Source organism: Palaemon carinicauda, chromosome 3 (genome assembly GCF_036898095.1).
Source record: "Palaemon carinicauda isolate YSFRI2023 chromosome 3, ASM3689809v2, whole genome shotgun sequence".
Classification (NCBI taxonomy): domain Eukaryota; kingdom Metazoa; phylum Arthropoda; class Malacostraca; order Decapoda; family Palaemonidae; genus Palaemon; species Palaemon carinicauda.
Window position 1 is genome coordinate 132,625,368 of NC_090727.1, and position 20,740 is coordinate 132,646,107.

General features: G+C 37.8%; 1 protein-coding gene and 1 long non-coding RNA gene across 3 annotated transcripts in view; one reads left to right on the forward strand and one right to left on the reverse strand.

Moving 5' to 3' along the window:
• Window positions 1-3,008, forward strand: part of LOC137638542 (tripartite motif-containing protein 59-like) — a 108,752-nt gene extending 105,744 nt beyond the window's left edge. Inside the window, exons 3-5 of one of the 2 annotated variants that reach the window (XM_068370676.1) lie at window positions 171-260; window positions 639-818; window positions 2,419-3,008. In XM_068370676.1, the coding sequence (XP_068226777.1) occupies window positions 171-260; window positions 639-818; window positions 2,419-2,919 (771 nt within the window). In that variant the 3' untranslated portion in view covers window positions 2,920-3,008. The remainder of the gene's footprint in view (window positions 1-170; window positions 261-638; window positions 819-2,418) is intronic. The other variant, XM_068370678.1, reaches the window with a different exon arrangement.
• The window catches only part of LOC137638543 (uncharacterized), a 312,041-nt gene that overhangs the window by 212,304 nt on the left and 78,997 nt on the right, over window positions 1-20,740 (reverse strand). The gene's annotated exons all lie outside the window — the stretch shown is intronic.

The window sequence follows — 20,740 nt, forward strand, 5'->3', positions numbered from 1 at the left end:
GTTATTCCCAAAGTATTATTCATGTTTCCCATAAATTATCCAAGGAGAAGATAAATTTTGATAATTTTTTTTTCATGAACAAATTTACCAAAGTAAATTTTCTTACAATTGATTATAATGCATGGTTGATATTTTTTTTTTTTTTTTTTTTTTTTATTTGTTCGTTACAGGAAATTCTCAACACGAAAATAAACTTGGATAACATCGTAGAAGAAATGAAAAGAAGAAGAATTGAAAAGGATTCCCAAGTGAACATCACAGTAAGATTTGTGTTTAATAAAACTGTTTTGCAAAATGTAAGATCAATAAATTGTTATAAACAAATAAGTTACATAATGTGTACCTAAATATTCATAACTTTCTAATACTAATCAAAATGACAGAAAATTAAATATTGCGAACTGGACAGCAACTATAGTCAATTCTTTTTAGTGAGGCAGATTTGCAGCGTCTCGCAGGGGTGCCCTTTTAGCCCGGAAAGGTTTCCTGCTCGCTGATTGGTTGGACAAGATAATTCTAACCAATCAGCGACTAGGAAACTTTTCCGAGCTAGAAGGGCACAAACTACTCAAGTGTTCCAATAATATTCTTTTCAAAGACTTCTCCTATTGCTTTATAAAGATAAGAACTTATTTCAGCCTAGCTGCGTCCGGAGTTTTGGTAGTCTACTTCGACGAATTGACCCAAGAGAGATCTTCGTAGTGAAAGTGTCCAATGGGAAACAGATGGTGGCTCAAATAGACATAGGGTCCAACCGCGAAGCCTCTTTTAGCCCTCTAACGCAAGGAATTTTACCCCCAAGAAGCTTCATCTTGAAGGTCAGTTTATTTCAATATTTGAATTCGCTGGTTTTAAACATTTGACTGGCCAGACAGTACTTCATTGGATCCTTTTCTCTGGTTACGGTTCATTTTATCTTTGCCTACACATAAACCGAATAGTCTGGCCTATTCTTTACATATTCTCCTCTGTCCTCAGACACCTGACAACACTGAAATTACCAAACAATTCTTCTTCACCCAAGGGGTTACTGCACTATAATTGTTCAGTGGCCACTTACCTCTTAGTAAGGGTAGGAGAGACACTTTAGCTATGGTAAGCAGCTCTTCTAGGAGGACACTCCAAAATCGAACCATTGTTCTCTAGTCTTGGGTAGTACCATAGCCTCTGTTCCTTGGCTTTCCACTGTCTTGGGTTAGAGTTCTCTTGCTTGTGGGTATACTCAGGCACACTATTTTATCGAATTTATCTTCCTCTTGTTTTGTTAAAGTTTATGTAGTTTATATAGGCGAATTTTTCTTCTAATGTTACTGTTCTTAAAACATTTTATTTTTCCTTTCCTCACTGGGCTATTTTCCCTGTTGGAGCCCCTGGACTTATAGCATCCTGCTTTTCCATCTAGGGTTGTAGCTTAGCAAGTAATAATAATAATAATATTGAGAGTCCTTTATTAGATTTTCGTTGATCATTCTATTGTGTAAACTATGCTGTTTTTGTGCATGCGATCTCATTTTTTTACGGCGTGATCTCAGAAATAAAAAAATTATATACTAAATTAACAATGAGTGATTATTCAAAAGTACCCATAAAATGTACTATTCACAGATAGTTTAGGGTATTGTTCCCCTGTCTGGTGTTCAGTGGCTGATTCTCATCTCAATTTTTTGGAGAAGTTGTGATGTTTTAAATTTCTCATTCCTGATCTAGATATTAATCTTTGGCACCGTTGTTCAGGTAGTTCATTTTGAGAACTAACTCAGACCATCCTTTGCATTTAATCTTCCCGTACAGTACCCTCCTGTTCGTAATACTGGGCATGTAGTTAATTCTAATAGGCATGCTTTCTCCACCATGAAGCTCAATACTACACAGTACTCTAGAAGTTTTGGTCCAGTTATGACCAAGTTATTTAACAATTATCCTAATCAGGTAGTTGAATCTGTGGAACTTAAAAACTTCAAGCTTGCAGCGAATGATTTATTTTCTTTTTCTATTTAGTTAATATATGTATAAACTATTTTAGTGTTGTTACTGTTCTGAAAATATATTAAATTAATTGTTCATTAATTCTCTTGTAGTTTATTTATTTTTTTATTTAATAATAATAATAATAATAATAATAATAATAATAACAATAATAATCATTTGGATCATTAAATAAAAATGGCAACATATAGGATATGATGAAGAAACTTTTGGTTTTTCTAAGAGTATAAATGCATGTCATTCATGAATGGAAATGAAGGTTGCAAAAGTTTAACAATTAAATGGTTAAGTAGTGTGTACAGTATATAACGTCTACCACATCAATATGCAAAATATCATGTCATCACAGTCCTATATTACAAGGTAAGTCTGAAGTGTATTGCTCATCAATATGCCTGTCAAGTTATTATACTAAATCTCCTCTATTAACAGCTTGAAGACTTCATGAGTATGCATTCCCGAAGAGGATTCCTGCATGTGGGTGCTAACGGAACATTCCTGGGAAGAATAATCATTAAGGTAATAGATGAGGGAAATCTGGCCCTCAATTTCCTCCACAAATGCGCTGGAGATCTGGGATCCTCTTACGTCAACTGGAGGTGCTTCCTTTTGGACAATCCGGAGGAAGAAGTTTGTATTTACGGAGTGCCACGAAATGCAGTGTTGCCAGAGGTAGATTGGCAGAAGGAGAAAACGAAAGATATTTATAAACAGACTTCGTGCAAGGCAGGGCAAATGACTGCGTACTTCTCGGATGATGATGGTTCTTTACTTTTTGGCATTCGCACTAGAAATACTGACAGTTGGATAAAAGAGAGATGTTGCTTTGGGGTGGTAGAGGAAGGACTGGACGTCTTGAGAAAAGTCACAGATTACGATGCAATCGAGAGACATGAGAAAATCGTGGGTTGTGGCCTTGTGTTGTCTTCGTAAAACTCTTAATCTTGGACAATTTGATTTGATTATTGTTATACATCTGTAAGCTTATGTCATTAAATGTTCTGTTTAGAACAATATTTATAGCTCAGATTGTCATTGTTCTTAAATCATTGCGTGATCTTTATTATGTGGTAAGAATGTAAAATAATACTCTAAAGACCTTTTATTGTATACCAAAGTTCTTTCCGGATAAGTAATTAAAATTGAATAAACTTATGTTAAGTTTTATATATATATATATATATATATATATATATATATATATATATATATATATATATATATATATATATATATATATATATATATTTATAGCTCAGATTGTCATTGTTCTTAAATCATTGCGTGATCTTTATTATGTGGTAAGAATGTAAAATAATACTCTAAAGACCTTTTATTGTATACCAAAGTTCTTTCCGGATAAGTAATTAAAATTGAATAAACTTATGTTAAGTTTTAATATATATATATATATATATATATATATATATATATATATATATATATATATATATATATATATATATATATATATATATTAATGACAAATCGCTGGAACGTGCGATGTCTCAAGATGACAGCAGGCCGGGAGGAAAAGGAAACGAAGATGGGACAAGCGCTTTCGTGTTATTATTACACCTCTTCACGGTCTTATGGTTTAAAAATACAATTAGAATACAAAGAAACCTCTGTGATGACGTAAAACAGAAGAAATGAGCAAATTACAAATTACTTCAAAGTTAGTTGTTTAAAAATGTTGTTTACAAGAAATTCATCCAGTTTGTACATACCTGAACTGGTGTTAAGCAGATCTTCGAAATTTTTCTTAATTAAAACTGTTTCAATGATATTTCTTTTAACAAAATCTTTACAAAATATAAGTTCTTTAGCAGCTTTCCTATTAATAGCGTGGTTGCACTCATTCATATGCTGAAAAAGACTGCTGGCAATGTTTCCCGTTCTTACATTATATTTATGCTGTTTTATTCGAGTTTCTAGTGCTTTGCCACTTTGACCGATATATCGTTTATTACACTGATTGCATGGAATTTCGTATATACATCCATTAATCTGTTTTGGGGAATTTTTTATCAATATGTTCTTGAGTGTGTTGTTTCTAAAAATTACATTAATTCCAAAAGGTTTTAAAATTCCAGGTAGAGGTACAAACTGTTTGAAAAAAGGTAAAACAAGGAGGTTATTCACATTAAAATCATCGTTGTTAACAAAGCCATAAAAAGTTTTCTTAGCCTTTTGACAGGCTTTGTTTATGAAATGTGATGGGTACTTTAAAATAGATGCTATTTCATGAATTTTCCCAAGCTCAGCTTCAAGGAGATCAGGGCAACTTACCCGCAGTGCCTGTAAAAACATGGATGAAAAAACCATCATTTTGGTTGATGGGTGATGATTAGAATAAAAATGTATGTACGAATTAACATTCGTAAGTTTTCTATATACAGTAAATTTAAAAAACCTTTCTTGTCTAAATACTAGAACATCTAAAAAGGGAAGCTTGTTATCGAATTCTATCTCCAATGAAAACTCAATAGATGGTACCAGAGTGTTTAAGGCTGTTAGAAAAGCTTTTTCATCCTGTGAAAAATAATGAAGATTTTATTTTTAGGTTAAGGAGGTTTGATTTTAACTATAATTTTAAGTTAATAAGCTTTGATGTAAAATCACTTTTTACGAAAGTTCCTGTGGATGAATTGTTAGTTTTTTAAAGACAACTCGTCAAACATACGTTTACTGTGGATACGGACTCTATTCTTAAACTTTTAAAATTGTGCATAAAAGGTAGTAGGTTTACTTTTAATGGTGAATTCTTTGAACAGAAATTTGGTATGGCAATGGGCAATCCTCTCTCTCCTTTGTTAAGCAATATTTACATGGAATTTTTTGAGACCAAGTACCTACCTAGGATTCTTCCTGTAGGTATCTTCTGGGTCAGATATGTTGATGATATTTTTTGTGCTTGGCCCATTGATAAGGATGAAAAAGCTTTTCTAACAGCCTTAAACACTCTGGTACCATCTATTGAGTTTTCATTGGAGATAGAATTCGATAACAAGCTTCCCTTTTTAGATGTTCTAGTATTTAGACAAGAAAGGTCTTTTAAATTTACTGTATATAGAAAACTTACGAATGTTAATTCGTACATACATTTTTATTCTAATCATCACCCATCAACCAAAATGATGGTTTTTTCATCCATGTTTTTACGGGCACTGCGGGTAAGTTGCCCTGATCTCCTTGAAGCTGAGCTTGGGAAAATTCATGAAATAGCATCTATTTTAAAGTACCCATCAAATCATAAACAAAGCCTGTCAAAAGGCTAAGAAAACTTTTTATGGCTTTGTTAACAACGATGATTTTAATGTGAATAACCTCCTTGTTTTACCTTTTTTCAAACAGTTTGTACCTCTACCTGGAATTTTAAAACCTTTTGGAATTAATGTAATTTTTAGAAACAACACACTAAAGAATATATTGATAAAAAATTCCCCAAAACAGATTAATGGATGTATATACGAAATTCCATGCAATCAGTGTAATAAACGATATATCGGTCAAAGTGGCAAAGCACTAGAAACTCGAATAAAACAGCATAAATATAATGTAAGAACGGGAAACATTGCCAGCAGTCTTTTTCAGCATATGAATGAGTGCAACCACGCTATTAATTGGAAAGCTGCTAAAGAACTTATATTTTGTAAAGATTTTGTTAAAAGAAATATCATTGAAACAGTTTTAATTAAGAAAAATTTCGAAGATCTGCTTAACACCAGTTCAGGTATGTACAAACTGGATGAATTTCTTGTAAACAACATTTTTAAACAACTAACTTTGAAGTAATTTGTAATTTGCTCATTTCTTCTGTTTTACGTCATCACAGAGGTTTCTTTGTATTCTAATTGTATTTTTAAACCATAAGACCGTGAAGAGGTGTAATAATAACACGAAAGCGCTTGTCCCATCTTCGTTTCCTTTTCCTCCCGGCCTGCTGTCATGTATATGTATATGTATATGTATATGTATATATTTGGGCTCAAGCCATGTCGTCCTGATGGAAGTTCCTATTAGTAGCTTCCTAAGGGATATATGTACTACAGTGATATTCCCAGAGAATTTTACCTTTAGGTCTCCAGAATTCTAACTCCTGGCGCGAATATCCTTAAATTTTCTCTCAAGGATATCACATAATATCAGGGGACGTATTCTTGACACGCCACATAGCAATCTGCACCCCGAATAAGGTTTACACTTCGAGGGGGAAAGTGGCAAAATTAGAAGGGGAGCCGTATCAAGGTTACCCTAGTTCACATACTACTGAGTATCACAACAGTGCCATATCCAAGATGGTAGACATTCCTAATTCTGTAGCGATTTCGCACGGTGGTGTTCCCTGTTGATCTGACCTTTTCGATTCTCTTATGTCAACTGGAAGTTCCTCCTTTTGATCAATCCGGAGAGAGAAGTTGTTATTTACGGAGAGCCAAATACAGTGTTGCCAGAGGTAGATTGGCAGAAGGAGAAAGAGAAAAAGGATTTTGAACGAAGCGAAAAATCTATTTTTGGGTGAGGTAGAAGTCGTCCTGATGGAAGTTCCTTCAAAGGTAGCTTCCTAGGTATATTTGACTACAGTGATATATCCCAGAGAATTTACCAAAGGTATTCAGAATTCTAACTCCTGGAGCGAATATCCCTTAAAATTTTACAAAGGAATATCGCGTAATATCAGAGGACATATTCTTGACACGTCTCATGGCTATCTACGCCCCCAATAGAGCTTTCACTTCGAGGGGAAAGAGAGGCAAGAATAATGAGAGTCGTTAAAGAGACAACGCTCTTGACGCTCCCTACTGCTCTGCAAATAGTGCGCCAATCCGCCACCGCGAGGCGCCACCAAGTCATTCTTTCTAGCTTTGTAGGTGTTGCAGATACAGTACTATAGAGAGGGATTCATTATCCTTTTGTCCCAAAAGAGGGTGGGTCCATCAGGACGACATGGCTACCTCACCCAAAAATAGTCTTTTTGCTTTGCTCAAAATCCGTTTTTTGGGCTCAGGCCATGTCGTCGTGATGGAAGTTTACCAGAGCATTAATGTATCTGTGGATTTTCAATAGTGCCGTTCATCTCGAGCTAAATCTTTCCTTTTGGTCTTTAGACCTAGAGACACTTGATGTTACCGTTATACATCAATCAGCTGATCATGAAATATGTCAGTGCTTCCTGCCCCCTACAGGGAAGAGTCTGGGTAGACTCGAGGAAACAAAACCCAAGGATTGTGAGTTCAAGGAACAATCTAGCAAACAGTTCGTATATTAGTGTCATCATATACGTAAAGCATAGTCTGTATTAGGATGGTATTGGTCTGGACAGGTTACTGTACCTCCCAGGTCTGTCGATAAAGAGACGGACAGGTTTATATACGTGTAGGAAACCTTAAACAGTAAAATGAACAGTCTAGAACAATAAAATCTTACCTGTTTGCTTGGAACAATATGAATCTTAGTTCCGATATTTACTTAAATATCAAAAGAGTCAAGGATACTCTGACTTATACATACACTGGAATATTTGGGGCGAAAGAGACGCAAATATTCGTTCTATTGTTTATTACAAAAATAGAAATCATGGTTGTATTCAATTACAATGTATGCTGAATAATTCTGCATAAAAGCATAAACAGTAATAACAGAAATAAATAGGGATTACCTGAAAAGGAAACATTAGCCACTCTAAGGGAAATATAAAAATTTCACCATACATTCTGTTGTTACTAGGAACACTGTGCATATAAGAATGCCTGGCACTTGTGTCAGTCTATTATGCTTAATGTCACCTGTGTAGGGAGAACAGTCTATAGTGTCATCACTTAAACACAAAACTCAACATGATATGCCTTACGAGTCTATCATGTACACCCTTCACTATAAGTCCCAAATAGTGCACTGTTCTTTGCAGTAATCAAGCAGCAGGTTTTTTTGGGCTCAAGCCATGTCGATCTGATGGAAGTTCCTAAAGGGTAGCTTCCTTGGGTATATATAACTACGGCGATATTCCCAGAGAATTTACCTTAAGGTACCCAGAATTCTAACTCCTGGAGCGAATATCCCTAATAAAAGAACCAGGGATATCCCGAAATATCAGAGGACGTATTCTTGACACGCCACATAGCAATCTGCACCTCGAACAGAGTTAAAACACTTCGAAGGGGTCAATTGGCAAGAAAACGAAAATGAGAAAGAAAGGAGAGCCGCTCGCAAGGTATTTCTCCTCTCCCGTTTCGTAAGCGTGCATTGCGCCGCTCACGGCGCCATCTGTATTCCTTGTAGCGATACACGAGGTGCTACAGATACTGTATGTAGGGAGGGGACCTACAGCCCTTTCAAAGAAAGGGAGGGGCGGGTCCATCAAGACGACATGGCCATCTCACCCAAAAATAGATGTTTCACTTCGCTCAAAATCCGTTTTTTGGGCTCAAGCCATGTCGTCCTGATGGAAGTATAGCAGAGCATTACTGTATCTGTGGATTCTCGAAACGTGCCGTACTCCCCGAAGGTATTTCCCGGCCAACTAGACCTAGAGACCTAAGATGTTACCGTCATACATCTTTTCAACTAACCATAGACCATGTTAGTGCTTCCTGCCCCCTACAGGGAAGAGTCCTACTAGACTCTGGAAAAGTCTCGAAGAGTACATATACCTATGTATGAATAACAGACAAGCCAATATAGTGGTCTCATCCTATATCATGTAAAGCGTAGTTTGTAAGGAACCACTGAGTCAATATGAAATATCGACCAGTTCTCCGTTCAATACTGGATTGGACAAAGGTTTATATCCGAGTAGGAGGAAAACTTGCATATCCGCCACCGTCCCCTTAGGGCATGGAGTCCTCCCGCTAAGGGAAAGCATAAACCAATGCAAAGAATGCTTGCATAAAGGAACAATCTATTAGAATTATCCCAGATAAATATACATAGAACATAATGCAAAATTATATCAAATAAATTGACACAGGTGAAGGAGACGCAAGGTTCACAAGAACTAGTTTGACAAACAATAAATAAAACAGGTTAAACAACCATTATATATATATAAGAGGAGGATAACCAACAAATAAGCATAAGCATGATAGTAAACAGAAAACTTGTTTATCTGAAAGAAAAACATTAGCGCCACTTTTAACATACCGAGGTATCAAAATCATAAAAGTCTGTATTACTAATCAGTTACATTAGCATTGGAAACGCTCGGCACACATGTCTGCACTTATGCTAGGTTCACCTTTGAAAGTGGAACAGTCAATGTGGGCAACCCAGTGCCCTAACACTTAGTTTGTAGAACAGTTCGTAACTACACACTCACCCCAGAATTAATCGTCCCAATTAAATCCACTGTTCCTCGCAGAGTTAAACAGCAGGGTTAACGACACTACCCACTGCTACCACAGACCTCTTTAGTTGCTCCACTTGCTTCGCATAGTGACGAAAGAACACTCTGGAAGACTTCCAGCCAGTGTATGAACGAAGATGTTCGAAATCCATACAATTAAAGAAATTTAAGGATGAGGCAACTTTCCTCGGATCGTGACCTGCGGGTGTACTGTCTGGATCCGCTCTGCGAATAAAATAGGTGATTTTCGCCCTAAGTTGTTTCAGTGATAAATTTGAGCCTGATGTTTCTCCCCTGAAAAGTTGACCACCCCTGAAGTCTGAAGTTCTACGAAGATAGACCTTTAGGCATTCCACTGGACATAGAGATGCATCTTCTTTCAGAGGGCAGATTCTCCAGGGACCCCACCTGTTGGTGGGTAACTCATTCTTGGCGAGAAACGTAGGATCCGGAAACAGGTTCAGTTCTCCCCCATCCAAGAACTGAACACGACCCTCCTCTCTCGAGAGGGCTACAATTTCACTAACCCTGGCCCCCAACGCGAGTGCAAACAGGAAAATAACTTTTTGGGTCAAATCCTTTAAAGCGCACTCTCCATTGTTCAACAGCGAAGCAAAATGAAGAACTTTATCTAAAGATCATGAAATGGCCTTTGGAGGTGCTGATGGTCTGAGCCTAGCACAGGCTTTCGGAATTTTATTAAAAATATCGTTAGAGAGGTCGACCTGGAAGGCATATAAAATGGGTCTTGTCAAAGCAGATTTACATGTTGATATTGTGTTGGCTGCTAACCCTTGACCATGGAGGTGGATGAAGAAAGATAAGCAGAAGTCCGTCGAGATCTTTTGCGGATTCTTCGCCTTGACAAAGGCCACCCATTTCCTCCACGATGACTCATATTGCCTTCTAGTAGATTTGCACTTATATTCCTTTAGGAAGTCTATACTGTCTTTCGAAATCCCGAAACGTTTTCTCACCGCTAGGGAGAGAAAATCATGAGCTGCAGGTTCCGGGTTTTCTGTGATGACGCGCAGACAGTCGACTTCTGCACTCGCTAGGTCAGAACTGGATCTGGTAACGGTAGACACTTCAGCCGTAGTTCCAATGCCAGAGGGAACCACACGCTGTTCGGCCACTTGTGAGCCACTATTGCCGCTACTCCCTTGAAAGATCTGTTTGTTGAGGACCCTCAATAGAAGGTTGTGAGGAGGGAACAGGTAAATCCTGGACCATCTGTTCCAGTCGAGGGACATCGCGTCCACTGCTTCCGCCAAGGGATTCTCGTACGGGGACACGTAAAGGGGTAACTTCTTGTTGTCTTTTGTCGCAAAGAGGTCTATCTGCAGTTCTGGGACTTGACTCAAGATGAAGGAGAACGATCCTGCGTCTAGGGACCATTCCGACTATCGGTGTGAACCTGGATAGAGCGTGCGCTGTCACATTGCGGACTCCTTGAAGGTGAACTGCCGACAGGTACCACTTCTTCTTTTCTGCCAGTCGAAAGATGGCCAACATTACCTGGTTGAGTGGTGGTGACCTCGATCCTTGTCGATTCAAGCATCTCACAATCACCTCGCTGTCCAGCACCAACCTTATGTGGATCGAGCGCCGAGGGGAGACTTTCCTCAAGGTAAGGAGTACTGCCATAGCTTCCAGAAAGTTTATGTGAAATGTCTTGAATAGATTGGACCAAGTTCCTTGGGCCTTCTTCCGATGAGAATGACCTCCCCACCCCTCCTTCGAGGCGTCTGTGTGAATAGTCAACGAGGGGGGAGGTGGCTGAAGAAGAACCGACTTCTTTAGTTGCCTGACTCGGGACCAAGGCCTGAGAAGCGTACGTAGACGAAGCGGAACTGGTCTTATCAGATCTCTTCGCGCGTTTGATGCATAACTTCTCCACACTCTGGTTGCATCCTTTAGCTGTGCTCGTAGCAGCGGGTCTGTTACTGAAGCAAACTGGAGAGGACCCAGCACTCTCTCCTGTTCGCGTCTTGATATCCTTTCGGAATCCAGAAGTCTCTTGACCGAACCAGCTATCTCCTTCCTCTTCTTCGCCGGGATGGAGAGTTGGTGTGACACTAGGTCCCAGTGGATTCCCAACCACTGGAACTTTTGAGATGGAGAAAGTCGAGACTTTTTTCTGTTGATCTTGATGCCTAGATACTCTAGGAACTGGATCACCTGTAGGGAAGCTTGCAAACATTCTGTCTTGGATGCTGCCCACACCAGCCAGTCGTCCAGGTAGGCTACCACCTGGATTCCCTTTAGGCGTAATTGTTTGAGAGCTACGCTCGCAAGCTTCGTGAAGATCCTTGGGGCTATGTTTAGCCCGAATGGCATGGCTCTGAAGGCGTAGAGTCTTCGATGTAGCTTGAACCCTAGGTGGGGGAGAGTTGACGATTGATTGGAACGTGCCAATAGGCGTCTGACAAATCTATGGAGACGGTAAATGCCCTCTTGGGCAGTAAGGTCCTTATGTGTTGCAATGTTAGCATCTTGAACTTGCAGTTCACTATGAACTTGTTGAGTGGCGACAAGTCCAGAATGACTCCGAGTTTTTCTGAGTCCTTCTTGGGAACACAAAACAGCCTCCCTTGGAATTTGATGGACTTTACCCTTCGGATTACTCCTTTCTCCAACACACACTTGTATACTGTAGATAATATTTGTTTAGACAAAATATATTTTTTTTTTAATTAATGTAATTTCTTGATATATCATTTTTTTCAGTAAAACTAAATGTCACCTAATTTTATCCCCTAATTATATTTAGATGTTTTTTTAAGGCAAATAAGAAAGTAATTTATATCCTGAAAGGAAAAGCAATATACTGTATATTTTTATGAATTTTTTTTTCTCACATAATTCTTGAGAATCTTTGGCTTAGAGAATTTTGTTGGTAAGGGTGGTGAAATGAATATTAGATTGCTGTTCCACATAGGTTGTTGTGTTAAGCGCCTTACTTCCTTGGTTAGGACAGAATTCCGAAGGTTGTGATCAAACTCTTTATATTTCCCCAAACCCAATTGGCTTCAACTAAAACCATGCTCTATAGCAGTAGCATGCAATCTCAATTTAGAAGTGTCAATTGTAAAGCTGAGCTTTGTATATCTATGTGAACTCAAAGAATTTTTAAAGTACTGTATTTCCCGTGTCATAAGACGTCCCTTTTTTCCAGAAAAATACCCCAAAAAATCACCCTTCTTCTTAACACTAAGATAAAGTTGTACTGGGAAATTTGACAACTCTCAAACACCCCAGTATTGACATAAAAACGCTCACACTCGCCAGACATAAAATAAGCCCACAATTATCAGTCATATGTAATAAATAATTGCACTTCCTTTAATTAATGAAGGTAACAAGATATTTGGTTTTGTTTTGGTGAACACTTGATTACTCACCAAGTTGCCAACACCATCTACACGCAAACATACCAATTAGTGTTATGCAAGCAGACGATGCTAGGTTCCATTAGTTGTTTATACAGTACTTATATATTTTCTCATATTTTGATGATATTTTGTAATAAAACAATATTTTAGTAATGACTGTTGCATGGCCTCCAAAATAATACATAGTTATTGCTGAACAGAACCTTGAATAAACATCTCACTTCAAGTTAAAAAGTTTCATGTAAACAAACACTTGAAAACATTACTATGATGCTATGCAACTACAACTGGTTTTGTTGTATTTTATATAATAAAATTGGGTTGACAAATAGACAGCTAATTAATAGTTATCTGTCACATTCATAATACATCCAAAATATGAAAATTTACTGTGCCAGACGAAAAATCACGCTAGAATTGCTGCTATAGTAGGTTTTAAAAACCTCAAATTCTTTTTCCAAAAATTACTAAGCTAAATATAGGGTGTGTCTTACCACTTGTAGTGTCATATGATACGGGAAATGTGGTAATAATTTGCTTAAGAAATGTCAGTCATAGAACTGGCTTTCTTAATGCAACATTAATTGAAAGAATGAAAGGTTGAGCAAATGAGAAGTTTTGCTCTAACGTGTACACTGTATTGAAGATACATACATACACCAAGGCACTTCCCCCAATTTTGGGGGTTAGCCGACATCAAAAAATGAAACAGAAAAGTGGACCTCTCCTCTCTACGTTCCTCCCAGCCTGACAAGGGACTCAACCGAGTTCTCCTGGTACTGCTAGGGGTGCCACAGCCCACCCTCCCCTGTAATCCACCACAGATGAAGCTTCATAACGCTGAATCCCCTACTGCTGCTACCTCTACGGTCTTCCAAGGCACCGGAGGAAGTAGCAGAGCCTACCGGAACTGCGTCACAATCGCTCGCCATTCATTCCTATTTGTAGCACTCTCTCTTGCCTCTCTCACATCTATCCTCCTATCACCCAGAGCTTCCTTGACTCCATCCATCCACCCAAACCTTGGCCTTCCTCTTGTACTTCTCCCATCAACTCTTGCATTCATCACCTTCTTTAGCAGACAACCATTTTCCATTCTCTCAACATGGCCAAACCACCTCAACACATTCATATCCACTCTGGCTGCTAACTCATTTCTTACACCCGTTCTCATCCTCACTACTTCGTTCCTACCCCTATCTACTCGAGATACACCAGCCATACTCCTTAGACATTTCATCTCAAACATATTCAATTTCTGTCTCTCCGTCACTTTCATTCCCCACAACTCCAATCCATACATCACAGTTGGTACAATCACTTTCTCATACAGAACTCTCTTTACATTCATGTCCAACCCTCTATTTTTTACTACTCCCTTAACTGCCCCCAACACTTTGCATCCTTCATTCACTCTGATGTATATCTGCTTCCACTCCACCATTTGCTGCAACAAAAGAACCCAAGTACTTAAACTGATCCACCTCCTCAAGTAACTCTCCATTCAACATGACATTCAACCTCGCACCACCCTCCCTTCTCGTACATCTCATAACCTTACTCTTACCCACATTAACTCTCAACTTCGTTCTCTCACACACTCTTCCAAATTCTGTCACTAATCATCCCAGCTTCTCTTCTGCATCTGCAACCAGTACAGTATCATTCGCAAACAACTGATTTACCTCCCATTCATGGTCATTCTCGTCTACCAGTTTCAATCCTCGTCCAAGCACTTGAGCATTCACCTCTTTCACCATTCCATCAACATACAAGTTAAACAACCACGGCGACATCACACATCCCTGTCTCAGCCCCACTCTCACCGGAAACCAATCGCTCACTTCATTTCCTATCCTAACACATTCTTTACCATCTTTGTTGAAACTTTTCACTGCTTGCAACAACCTTCCACCAACTCCATTTAACCTCATCACATTCCACATTGCTTCCCTATCAACTCTATCATATGCTTTCTCCAGATCCATAAATGCAACATACACCTCCTTACCTTTTGCTAAATATTTCTCGCATATCTGCCTAACTGTAAAAATCTGATTCATACAACCCCTACCTCTTCTAAAACCACACTGTACTTCTAAGATTGCATTCTCTGTTTTATCCTTAATCCTATTAATCAGTACTCTACCATACACTTTTCCCACCACACTCAACAAACTAATACCCCTTGAATTACAACACTCATGCACATCTCCCTTACCCTTATATAGTGGTACAATACACGCACAAACCCAATCTACTGGTACATTGACAACACAAAACACACACAGTATTAAACAATCTCACTATCCAGTCAAGTATAGTCCTTCAACAACTCGGCTCTCACACCATCCATACCAGATGGTTTGCCTACTCTTGTTTCATCTAGTGCTCTCCTCACTTCCTCTATTGTAATCTCTCTCTTATTCTTATCTCCCAACACCGGCACATCAACACCTGCAACAGCAATTATATCTGCCTCCCTATTATCCTCGGCATTCAGTAAACTTTCAAAATATTCTGACCACCTTTCCCTTGCCTCCTCTCCTTTTAACAACCTTCCATTTCCATCTTTCACTGTCTCTTCAATTCTTGAACCAGCCTTCCTTACTTTCTTCACTTCTTTCCAAAACTTCTTCTTATTCTCTTCATATGAATGACCCAATCCCTGACCCCACCTCAGGTCAGCTGCCGTCTTTGCCTCACTTACCTTGCGCTTTACTTCCACATTTTTCTCTCTCTATCTTTCATACTTCTCTACACTATTACTCTGCAGCCATTCTTCAAAAGCCCTCTTTATCTCTTCCACTTTTACCTTCACTCCTTCATTTCACCATTCACTGCCCTTCCTCATATTGCCTCCAACAAACTTCTTGCCACACACATCACTTGCAATCCCAACAAAATTTTCTTTCACTAACTTCCACTCCTTCTCTAAATTACCCGTTTCTCTTACTTTCACTTCGTTATATGCCATTTTCAAACTTTCTTGATATTTACTTTTTACCCCGGGTTTTATTAGCTCTTCAACCCTCACTAGCTCCCTTTTACATCCACCTACTCTATTCCCCCACTCTTTTGCTACAACTAATTTTCCTTCCACCAAAAAATTATCAGACATACCGTTAGCCATACTCCTAAACATGTGCACATCTTTCAATCTTCCAAACATTCTTTTAGTTATCAACACATAATTCATTAACGCCCTTTCTACCACTCTTCTATTTGCCACTCTTACCCATGTATATTTGTTTTTCTCTTTCTTTTTTGAAAAAGCTAGAACTTATCACCATCTTCTGCTCAACACACATCTACCAGTCTCTCACCACTCTAATTTTCACCTGGTACGCCATACTTCCCAATGACACCTTCTACCCTTCTAGCGCCCACTCTAGCATTTAAGTCACCCATGACAACTACATAATTCCTTCTACTCAGTCCTTCTACACACCTAGTTAATTCATTCCAGAACTCATTCCGCTCTTCACTTTTCTCACAACCTGGCCCATACGCACTGACAAAAGCCCAACATTCCCTACCCAACCTAACCCTTACCTACATTAACCTAGATGATATCTCCTTCCATTCCACTACTTAACCTGTCATCCATTCACTCAGCAATAAAGCCACACTTTCTCTTGCTCTTCCCCTTTCACTCCAGACACACTACCAGACATTTCACCAAACATCACTTATCCTTTCCTTTTTATCTTGTCTCACACAAAGCCAATATATCCATCCTTCTATTCCTAAACATACTTCCAATCTCACATCTTTTACTCTCTATCGTACTACATTCACGCACATTCAAATACCCAAAAACTAGAGTGCGGGGAGCAGTCACTCTCCCCCCAGCTCCACTTCTTTGATGTCTCACAGGATTGTAATACAGGAGAGGGAGTTCCCAGCCACCTCATCCCGTCCCTTTTAGTCGCCTCTTACGACACGCAGGGATACGTTGGCGCTATTCTAATTGTTTTAATTGTTTTTTATGCCCCCGCGGCCACAATAGTTACTCAAATTGTCTGACTGTCAAGTTGCAAACTTTAAGGCATTTGTTAAGCTCCTGTGTACATCTGATACAGTTTTTTAAATTATTTTATTTTTGACATTAAATGAGGTTTTTTTATGATTATTTTTAATGACACTATGTATGGGCCTTTTATTTGAAATATAATTTATGTATCATACATCCTGTAAAAGTAGTTGCATAGTGTTGCTTACCAAATAAAGATTTTCTCTAAATACTTTCCTGTTTCACTCATTTGTCAGTAAATAACAGTTATGTGGTTTTTCAGAGAATGGCTCAATATAAAATTAGGAGGTTATGAAAATTAAAAAAAGTGGTGTCGTCGTCGGGGACTAGAAGAGCAACGGTTTTATGAAATGACCAAGCTTCGAGGTCAGTTTTCACAATTGCTTCAAGATTCAGGGGTGCAAGACATGGCTTGCCAATCTCGAACAGCCCTTACTGGTGCTGAACGTGCAAGAAGGCATGGAGAGCTTCGACAACTGCATGAGTTAAAGAAAGAGCTTCATAAGGAAGGACCAAGAAAAACTAGAGTGTTGAAAGTCTCACATACGGAGAGTATTGCAAGTGATGAGGAAGATGTCTCCACTGATATTAAGGACTTAGACTTCAGAATTAAGAATGACCAAAAGAGGCTTCGTGAGATATACCGCAGTTCTAACATTCACACATTCAAAGATGTACTGATGCTAAAAATAATTTTGTGTAGTGGTTTGTATCCAAATGTAGCCATTGCAGATGAACACAACAACTATAAGCCAGGATCTGAACAGCTCTTCCACACTTCATCAAAGCCTTTTGCTATTCTTCATCCCAATAGTGTTTTTGCCAGCTCTCCACAGGTCCTGCAAGTATGTGATTCGGACATCTTTGAGCTTCCAGGCTCTACTTCACGATATCCAATAAGTTCAAAGCATCAACTGTTAGCATATGTGTCACTCTTAGAAACAAATAAGGCGTATCTTGTTGATATGCTAAGAGTCCCAGCAGTACAAGTGATGCTTCTTTTTGCTCACAATGTGGACACCAATGCTGATATGACTGTTATTGCCTGTGATAACTTCATTGAATTCCGTTTCCCAGATGCTATGTCTGCACAGAACTTGGTATTTCAAGCTGTACAGCTCAGAAGCAAATGGAAGAACTTGCTAGAATTGCGAACTAAAGCTTCAGTACCGACAATTGAAAACCAGGACAGGCTCGTAGCAGAAGCTAATGCTCTTGAAAAAGATCTATCTGTGGGTCTAATTGACCTCTATCTTAGTGAACCTTTGTATTCATTGCGCCGTCTTCTCGATGCTGATGTCAGACTTCTTCATTCTGGCCCTGGTCCGGGGGATTGTGTGTTGAGTGGAAATCCATTCAGTGAAGATGGCAAAGAACCCTGCAGGTCAAATGATGTCAAGGGAGGAGTGGATTTGACAGATTTTTTTACTTATAATTGCCTGCTTGATGTGGAGTGCACTGTAACCACCATAACATCGTACAATACTGTTTGTCCTTATTGCGATGTTGAATTTTATACAACAACATTAGAACGATTGGAACACATGGCGCAGTGCTTAAAAAATTGTACTACTTCTGTGGTACTAGATGATGATGAGGAGAAATGTGATGATGAAAACTCTATTAAGAAGAAATATGAGTGCAGTATTTGCCAGAGAACCCTCTGGCTGACAATAAAAGATATTTTTAAGCATAAGAAGTCTCACTCATGATAAAGTAAACTGACTTTCAAAGAAAAGAGTGGGGTCTAAGTGCTTCATTGATAGTTAAAATATTATGTATTTTTGGAAGATGGAGTTGGTCAGCTGTAATAGTTAAATATTCTTACTCTATGTTATAGTTAAACTACTTGAAAACAACAATGCGGGATATGTGATGCAATATACTGTATTAACATAGAGGTACTGTAGATTTGATGGTGAAATGTTGAGGTACACTATATAATATTTCTTAGATTTTAAATAATCTAGTCTTTGTGGAAGGTTTTAAGTAGAAGGAAAAAACTGTTTTGACCAGTGAGAAAAGGTTTTCATGGGACAATGGATTTTTTTTTTTTAATTTACATACATATTTGATAGAGTGGATAATGAAAGAAATATTTCAGGTAGATGTATCCACGCAATATGCATTACAGTATAAGTTTCTTACTCCTTTTCTAATATTGTACTAAGTTTTACAGCCAATTGTAGTGAGATTTGACAGCCAATTGTATATATTTATCTGGAATAAGAATAAGTAGAACCATTCCTTCATGTTAATCACTTTACGAGAGGGAGCCCCTTTCTCACTGTGCTACAAATATTCTCTCTCTCTCTCTCTCTCTCTCTCTCTCTCTCTCTCTCTCTCTCTCTCTCTCTCTCTCTCTCTCTCTCTTTTGGTGGATACTTGCCGGTGTTACCAATTCCAGATTTTCCCTTTTTCTCAGTGATTTGCACAACTAGTAGCTAACCAAAACGTATCAATCATTTTGAAATACTGGTGAATATTTTCTTATGAAGCATATTGACCAAAGCTGAAGATATAACAATCCATGAAGAGTATTTAGTTAAGCCTAGAGAAATATAAAGCTAGAATTGGTGAACTGCACTGTACAGTATTTTCAGATTCAATAGTTTTATGAATAAGATGTGTTGGATGCTTTGCAATATTAATGACTCATTATTTTTGGTAATATCAGATGATATAGCCTGTTTGCTATCATGAATTTATTTAGCATTGGTACAATTTTATAGTCAGGATTATTAATCTGGCTGGCATCATTTTCTTTACTATATCTTATCTTCAACCAGAAACCTTCTTTTTAAATTCTTTTAATGTTTATTGATCAGTTTTGGTTTTCTTAAGTTCATTTTGTTGTACTTTCATATTTTAGTGATACTGTGAAAGATCAAGTTAAAGATTTCTGCATATCATTTTCTTTTCCTTCAGTTAAAGTAACGTAAGAATTTTATTTTTTTCTGATATCATCACCATAGGGGTATGGTACAGTATTCACAAAGATTTATTGTAAGGTGTTTGTTGATTGATACTGGTCCTTACTTTGAGGAACTCCTTAATTTGAGATGCTGTTCAGTTCACACATTTTGCTTGATATATGTTTCCTTAATAAAGTCATTAAAGTAAGTTACGATTGGTTTTCACTCTTTATATATCAGTTAATGTGTAATCTACAAATTATTTTTATTATTAAAGATTGTGCTTTCGGTAATTACAGTGCAATGAAAAGCCAAGTATTTTTTATTTATTTACTAACACCCCCAGTTATACCCATCAAAACTTGAGATCAAAAGCTGCTTGAAATTATAAATGTTACAATATGTCCTGACTCCAGGTTATGGTTGTTGAATATGAACCTTTTTAAGGGCTTTGTTGTTCAAATAAATGTGAAAATAACTCTTTAGTTGTGAAAGTAACTTTCTTTGTTGCCAGTTTTACCATTTTATAGCTACATTCACCATCATCATGTGTACTGTATAATATACAATAGCTATTCCCTTGTTGTAGTTAGTTGTAATTTCAAACTAATCTTTACAATCAGTTTTGAGGGCCCTTCTTATTTCCCAATTTATCCAGGTATCAAGTTCTTTAGCAGCTGTAACTTACTGAACTATGTGTTTCTTTCTCATCATTTATTATTATTATTATTATTACTGAACTATGTGTTTCTTTATAAAGTACTGTACATTAAAGATTTGAATATACTGTACTGTAACTGCATAGAAAATGTTATCAAGTCTCAATAACCTTTTGATCCATGTAAACGCAAATGTTTTGTAAGCTGTTACTGTAAAAAATTAAGAGACTGTATACTGTATCAGTATGGAAAATTGGCATTAAAAACTGTATTTATTACACAAAACAATCTTTTTCATTTAAATCCAAATACTTATAACAGGCCACTTTGCTGTCTGGAAACTGGGACATCCCTAGATGTTGAATTTCAGTTCAAATATTGACTTCTGGCATAAAAAGGAAAGC